We start from the raw sequence: 7,759 nt of genomic DNA, 5'->3' as shown, positions 1-7,759 counted from the left end.
AGCCAGTTAATCTGGTAATTAAAGTATTTTTTAACCATAGTCAGCCTTAGCTTCCCCCCCCCCCGCCCCACCCCGCGTAAAACTTCGTGCATGATTTCAGCTTTACTTTCCTTCTCAAGACATGCCAATGTGCTGAGTCACTAAAAAAAAAAAACAACAGAAAGTAAAGGAAGAGTGATCCAGCTTCTGAGGACTAGCCTTGGTAATGACTTTTTTCCCCTGGTTGTGATTCCTGTGATGCTAAAGGACGTCACATTGCACAATCTTAATAAGGTTTCCAATCAGCCCCACCCGCTCTGGTCCCACCCCCATCCTCCAACAAAGATTTATCAAATGTGGGATTTTCCCATGAGTCTCAATATTAGAGTTTCAACCCCCAATAAATATGAGACCGGGGATGTCTGAGGTTCAGTCTGCCCTCGAGCCCACCAGGAACGAGAAAGAGAGCTCCATTTGCCCTCCAGGAACACAGCTATGAACTCCCTCTCCACAAGTAAGTGAAGGAAATCCCTCGCCCTGGAACTGGCTGGCAGCCGTGCTGGGCCAGGGAGGCGGTGTGTATCCGCTGCCCCGAGGGCTGGCGGGCGGCCAGCAGCCAGAAGCACAGCTCCCCCAGCGGTGCGGTCTGCTCACTGGCTGCTCTCCCTTCCCTCCGGCACAGTCGCCTTCTCCCTGGGACTGCTCCTGGTGACGGCTACTGCTTTCCCTACCCCGGGACCCCTGGGAGAAGATTTCAAAGATGATACCACTTCAGACAGACTACTCCTCACCTCTCCAGACAAAACTGAAGCTCTCATTAAGTACATCCTCGGCAAAATCTCCGCAATGAGAAAGGAGGTAGGTAGGCTTGCCTGAGGGTGATGGAGGGCCTGTGTGGGCATCTATTTCCTTGCCCTTGGATGTGGACGGGGGCTCCTGCACTGGGAGGTCTTTGCTGGGTTTGGAGGCAATTTGGATTTGAAGCCAAAGGGGCAGACTGTGTCCTGTAATTTCTCCTCTGCTGCTGGTCCCAGGTAGTTCCTTTTTCTCTTGGAGAATCTACAGTGGGGCTGGGATCCATGCTCCCTGGCCCATTCTCAGCTCCACACTTGGTGTGAGCTGAAGGTTACACTGCCTCTCAGGACTTCCTTTTCCACAACCAAAAAATAAGGTCTGTCAATCTTTTTCGTGTTTCGGACTTTGGGAGGATTAAAAATCACCACCTGAAATGACTGTACAGCTTCTCAGGGCAGTCACAGTTCTTTTAGGTGACGCCAGCTCAGTGGTTAGGGATTCCCCAAAGTCATTCTGGCATATAAAATGCATACCTGATAGCCCACTGAAATGGCAAGATCGTAGGTACCTTAAAGCAGCTCCCAAGCTTTAAATGTAAGGTAGTTTGGCTCTGCTTTGGTAGAAAGGAAAGAATACTGGAGAGGGGATTGGGAGCCCCAAATCTAGTTCTGGTTCTGCTGAACAAGCTTTGTGATCTTGGGCAAATTCTCTACCAACTCTGGGCCCCATCTGTAAAATTATGGAATTGGACTAGATGATCTGAAAGGTCCTTCCAGCTGGGACATTCTATGGCTCAAATTATATTCACCCAATTATCATCAAAATTCCTGTTATTTATTAAGTACCTACTGTGTGCCAGGCACTTTATATAGATATTGTGTCTTATCCTCATAGTAAACTTACAGGGGAGGTATTTCATTATCCCCAACTTGGAGAGATAGGGACACTGAGACTTGGAATAGGTCATAAACGTGAAGTCACAGGTGAGGCTCGAATTGAACCCAAGTGTGCTCATCTCCTGTAGACCTTGCTTGCCTGGAGGCTAATGGATTGTGACTTCACTTTTCTTAGAGAGCTTCCTGGCCATGAGGGCCAGAGGGCATCAGCCCTCTAGTGGTGTTTGCTTTAGGGGCACTTATACGATAACGGTTCTGATATTCTTTCCCAGATGTGTGAGAAGTATGACAAGTGTGAAAACAGCAAGGAGGCACTGGCAGAAAACAATCTGAACCTTCCCAAAATGGCAGAAAAAGACGGATGCTTCCAATCTGGGTTCAATCAGGTACGAATGCAATACGTTCACTTTTAGCTACTCCTTAGTAAAAATTTCTCCCTCTTGCATGCAGTGTCTGTACACATATAGACCACGTAGGTAATCAAGAAGGGGATAAACGTGAAGAGCATCATGTAAATTTCACGAGGAGGCCAACTTAAACGCTATTAAAGGCAACTTATTTTTGAACGACTTGGTCAGAGATAGCCCCTCTGTGCTGGAATTTTTACAACAGTCAAATGTTAGGAAACCCCACAGGTCTAGCTAGTTTATCCTGCGTAAGTTGGTCCAGGGACCTTTCTCCTCTTTGGCTGCCCTTGGCAGGATCCAGGCCTGTCCCCCCTGCTGAGGTCATTCTCTATACCCTTCTCCTGCCAGACAGTGGCATAACCTCCACTGACTTCTGATTATTTCATAAAAGGAGGTTTCAGCCCTTTTATTTCATAAAAGGAGCTTTCCGCCCGACATTGACAAGGGCAAGAGTGCAGCCAGAGGGAAGAGCATTATGGAGAGAATCAGAGGAAGGCCCCTTGCCACAATCTAGCATCTACTGGGCTTTGGGGAAAATGAAGCGGTGCCTCTCACTGTCCAGATATTTTAAATGGGGCAGCTGATGCTGTCCTTAAACAACGGGTCTCAAAACATGAGACATGCTGCTTTGAGCATCCAAGTGTGATCCTGGAGCACTGCAGCTTCAGCATCATGTCTCAAAACATGGTGCTTAAGAAGTACTGGAAGTTCCCTGGAGGGGCAGACGGAGCAGTTATTGAATTAGAGCAATTTTAACTTTTAAAATCGATTACGAAAAAAAAAAAAAAAATCGATTACGTCTTCCTAGAAATAACCAGTTTTCCCACCATCTTTCCTCTTAGGAGACTTGCTTGATGAGAATCACCACCGGTCTTCTGGAGTATCAGATATACCTGGACTACCTCCAGAACGGGTATGAGGGTGACAAGGGAAGCGTCGAGGCTGTGCAGATTAGCATCAAAGCACTGGCCCAGATCCTGAGGCAAAAGGTGGGTGTCTTCTCATCCCCTCACTTGGCTCAAAGAAAGCAGCCTAGACAACTCGTCAGTGCAGAGCCAATTCAAAAGAGATGGCCATGTGTGACGGAAAGGATCTGAGAAATATTTCCTGATAGTTAAAACTTTTTCTTTTTGCTCTCTTCTGCAAAAGACATCAATAACTGTATTTAAAACTCTGTTAAATGGGGAGGGTTTTAACATCAACTTCTAAGAGCTTAAGAAATAAGGAAAAAATACCTGTAGAGGCAGAAGGAAGCACATTCAACTTCACACAGTGATCCTCATAACAGAACAAAGAGCACAACAATTATTTTAATATTGCCAATTGACATTCGTGTTATTATGGTAGTTTCAACTCCTTTCCCTTACTCTTTTGCCAAAGAGTTAATGCAGAGAAATGGCTAAAGGCTGAAAGAGCAGGTACCAAGAGCTTTGGTCACTACCAGCTAGCCATTCAAATGCCACATGGTGGAGGCCTGATGGCACAATTTGTGGATGAGCCAAAGTGCAAAGAGAAGGGCCCTGGACTGAGAAGCAGGCACATGGGTGCTAATCCTGCCTCTGCCTTTTCTAAACCAGGGCTAAACCAGGTTGCCCTAAACCAGGGCTTCTCCCACTTTAAGGTCCACACGAGCTTCCTGGAGGATCTTGTTACAATGCGGAGTCTGATTCAGCAGGTCTGAGGTGAGACCTGAGACTCACATTTCTAACAAGGTTCTGGTGAGGCTGCAGTGCTCCAGGATCACACTTGGAGGTGCAAGGCCTTCCACAATTACTTAGCTCCATGTGAGTGGGTCCATTGAAAGGCATTGCCCAGTCCTCTTCAAGCCCTCAGAGCAGTGATCTCTTAACAGATGCGGGATGAATGGGTGAGCAAAACCAGAGAAAAGTATTAGAGTTCCCCGAAGAACCTATTAAAATGCCTTTAACTCAAAGTTCTTCATTTATCTATTGAATTCCGACTACGCGCCAGGCACTGTTTAGGATAACAGAAGACACGTAAGATACTATGGCTACCCATGGAATGCTTATGGTCTAACGGAGACAGAGCAGCAAAAAGATTAGAGCTCAGCTGCTGTGAGCGGGTCCTAAGCTCTGTGGGCTCAGAGGAGAGGCACCTCCCCCTATCTGGGCAAGCCAAGGCAGGTGGCCCCAATCCGCTCCTTCACCCCAATTTGAACATCTTCCCACAGGCCAGAGTAGCTCTCCACTGCAAAAGATCTGTCCGGTATTTAAACAATTCCTTTTGTTTTCTGTTCCCTTCAGGTCAAGAATCCAGATGAAGTAACCACCCCTGACCCAACTACAAATGCCAGCCTGATGAATAACCTGCAGTCGCAGAACGATGACTGGATGAAGAACACAAAGTTTATCCTCATCCTGCGAAGCCTTGAGAACTTCCTGCAGTTCAGCCTGAGGGCTGTTCGGATCAAGTAGCTGGGGCACCTAAGGTCGCTGTAGTTCATGGGCATTCCCTCCTCTTGTCAGAAACCTGTCCACTGGGCACATAACTTACGTTGTTCTCTATGAAGAACTAAAAGTATGAGCGTTAGGACACTATTTTAATTATTTTTAATTTATTGATATTTAAATATGTGATATCGAGTTAATTTATGTAAGCGATATTTATATTTTTATGAAGTGCCTCTTGAAATATTTTATGTACTTGTTTTGAAAAAGTAACGTAAAAATGGCTATGCGGCTTGAATATCCTTGCTGTTTCGGAGCCAGATCATTTCTTGGAATGTGTAGGCTTACCTCAAAAAAAATGCTAACTTATACGTATTTTTAAAAGAAATATTTATATTGTATTTATATAATGTTTAAACTGTTTTTATACCAATAAAGGCCTTTTTAAAAAATATTAGCAACTAAACCTTTGTGTGTCCTGTGAAGCTTAGTATAAACTAGTTTCCATTGCTATCACCACCACTAAAAAAAAAGGTGCAGTCACCTGGAGAAAGATATGATTGAACACCTACTGAATGTCAGGCACCAAGCTAAATGTGTTGCATGCATCATATTTAATCCTTGCATTTGCATACTTTTTTCTGGATGTGGGAGAGTGATTCCCTCAGTCACCAGCTGGAAGGTAAACCACAGATTTGAAATCCAGGTCTACCTGCCTCCAGGCTCCCTACTCTTAACCTTTAGGTCACACTACCCCCCAGGGAACTGACAGATGATGTAGAAAATCCCAAGAGGATACGCAGAATACATTTAAAGATGCAATCAAAAGCCTTTAACATGGTGCAACCACTTGCAGAAAACACAGCAATGTGCAAGTTTCCAAATAATAACTAGAATTTCCGCCTCTCTCCTCTGGGTTCCTCAAACACTGCACAGACCTGTCCATCATAGCACTGACCACATTGTATCACATCTTAAAATGGGTTGATTTTTCTTTCCAGCCAGCATGGGGTTCCTCAAGAAGGCAGACTCTATTGTATTCATCTTTGCATCTGGAGCCCATGGCCCAGAACCCGAACATAGGAGGCCCCAATAAACCCTTGCTGAATGAAGAAACCACAAATAAATAATCAAATCTAAGACACGTCCGTTCTTAAGGATACATGCTGTTGGTCAGTGAGTGGGGAAATTACAAGTACTGTGCACTTATGAATCTTTATCTTAAGGAAAAACTAGCAAGACTTGGGAAGAAATATTCTAAGACCTTCCAGAGGAGGCAGCAACTCGTCGGCGCCTGTGTATCTCCCTCCATTTTCTTTCCCACCAGCAACATTCCCTGTCTGCCTTCTCCTCTCACACCCGCTGAGAGTGTTGGTGAGAGAGACAATCTGGGTAAGTGCACATGGCCCTGCGTCCCACATCAATGCTATGTTGGGAATTTGGCAAAGATTTCCCCTTTTAAGCCCCAGCCATATAAAAGTTCTGTCTTCTAATAAAGCTTTCCCCACCCTAACCACCACGGATGTCTTCCTCCAGGGGAGGAGTTCTGCTGAGCAAGGGAAAGTCCACAGGGGTCAAAAACGGAGAGGTGTCAAGCAAGAGAAGAACCACATACTCTGTTTTCTAGAAACCATGCATCACAAGCGGGCGTCCCAAAATTAGAGCCAAATCAAAGAACAAAGAGAAGTAGCAGTCAGCCAACACATCCTTTCTTCAAACGAGAATGTGTGGGGCGCCATATATGTCAGCTGATGCTGGGGATGCGTGGGTGAACAAGTAGACATGTTTGTTCGTGTTGTTTATGCTATGGCAGGAAGACAGACGTTGAATAAAGTATGTAAATGTGATGAAGTTTACAGAAGAGAAATGTGAGGCACACAGAGAACCTATACTAGGGGCCCCAATAGCAGAGGGACCTAACTAAGCCTGGGGAGGGCAGTCATGGAGGCTTAATTGAGGAGGAGAAGTTTGGGCTGAGATGTGAAAAACATGTGGCGTTAGCCAGGCCAAGATGGGTGGGAAGAGAATTCCAGTCCGAGGGAACAGCACGTGCAATGGTTTGAACCAACAAAGAGCGCACTGTGGTTGAGACCATGAAAAGTATATTATGTCCAGGGCATAACGAATGAGAAGCAGGGTAGTTGAGAGTGGATGGAGAGGGAGCCTGGGACCAGAATATCGACAGCATCAGAAGCCATATTAATATCAAAATATAATTTATAAAAGCCATATAAATTTGGAATTTATCCCACTTGTGGTGAGAAGGCATTGACAGATTTTAAGGAGTAGAATGACATCTGGGATTTACATTTTAACATGGTCACTCAAGTCGCAGTGTGGGGAATGGATGGGAAAGAGGCTGGAAGAGAATGTTGGAGGAACATACCAGAGGCCTTCATTGTAGTCCAGGGAGGAGATGAATTAGGATGGATGGTGATAATGCCTAGAGGAGAGAAGACAATGGCAGTCATTGGCAAAAGATAGCTAGGAGCTAGTTCAGTAGGATCTGGTGATTGTTCACCAAGATTCAGGAATTCTAGAGGACGCTGAAGCTTTGAGAGAGGGAAGAGGTAGGAGTTAAATGGAGAATCCAGAGAATTTTGGATTTGAGAGTTTTCATTTATTCATTTATTCAAATATTCTCTGAGATTCTGCAATGGGCCAGATTCTCTGCCAGGCCCTGGGGATATAATGGTTAATATAACAGACTAGGTCTCTGCTCTCAGGGAACTTACAGTCTAGGGAAAACAATTTAAAGAAATAACTCCTATGCTGTATGCTAAGTATGTGTGCTACCATCATAAGTAGGTAGCCCTCCACCTCAAAAGACTTATAACTAAGATCTTTGCAGATGTAATCAAGATAAGATGAAGTCATTTGGGTGGACCTTATAAGAATGAAAGAGACACAGAGAGACACATAGGGGAGAAGTCTATGTGAAGAGGGAGGCAGACATTGAAGAGGTGCATCTATAAACCAAGGATCACCAAGGACTGTTGACGACCACCAGAAGAGGCAAGAAAGGATCCTCTCCTAGAGCCTTCAAAAGCATGGTCCTACTCACACCCTGACTGCAGACATCTATCCTCCAAAACCGTGAGAGAATAAATTCCTATTGTTTTAAGCCACACAGTTGGTGGTCATTTGTTATAGAAGCACTAGGAAACTAATAACAGCTCCTAGACAGCACACAACAGAAGAGTCTAATCTAAAATAGAGGGTTCAGGAAAAGCTTCCCAGAATAAAAGACAATTAAGCTTATACTAAAAGAATG

The 7,759-nt window shown here is 44.9% G+C and overlaps 1 protein-coding gene across 2 annotated transcripts; it reads left to right on the top strand.

Moving 5' to 3' along the window:
* Positions 1–474: 474 nt before the first annotated feature.
* On the top strand, positions 475–4,512 carry IL6 (interleukin 6). Of its 2 annotated transcripts, none has more exons than XM_065883798.1 (5): positions 475–493; positions 662–837; positions 1,943–2,056; positions 2,920–3,066; positions 4,342–4,512. In XM_065883798.1, exons 1-5 carry the CDS (start codon positions 475–477, stop codon positions 4,510–4,512), a joined length of 627 nt encoding a protein of 208 aa, XP_065739870.1. The 2 variants fall into 2 exon arrangements, with proteins under 2 accessions (XP_065739870.1, XP_065739869.1); XM_065883797.1 differs by having other exon boundaries at positions 475–496; positions 650–837.
* Positions 4,513–7,759: the final 3,247 nt, after the last annotated feature.

The sequence above is a fragment of the Phocoena phocoena genome, chromosome 9 (assembly GCF_963924675.1).
Source record: "Phocoena phocoena chromosome 9, mPhoPho1.1, whole genome shotgun sequence".
NCBI classification, from domain to species: domain Eukaryota; kingdom Metazoa; phylum Chordata; class Mammalia; order Artiodactyla; family Phocoenidae; genus Phocoena; species Phocoena phocoena.
The sequence above is the reverse complement of the archived record's forward strand: the minus strand, read 5'-3'. Positions and strand labels throughout refer to the sequence as shown.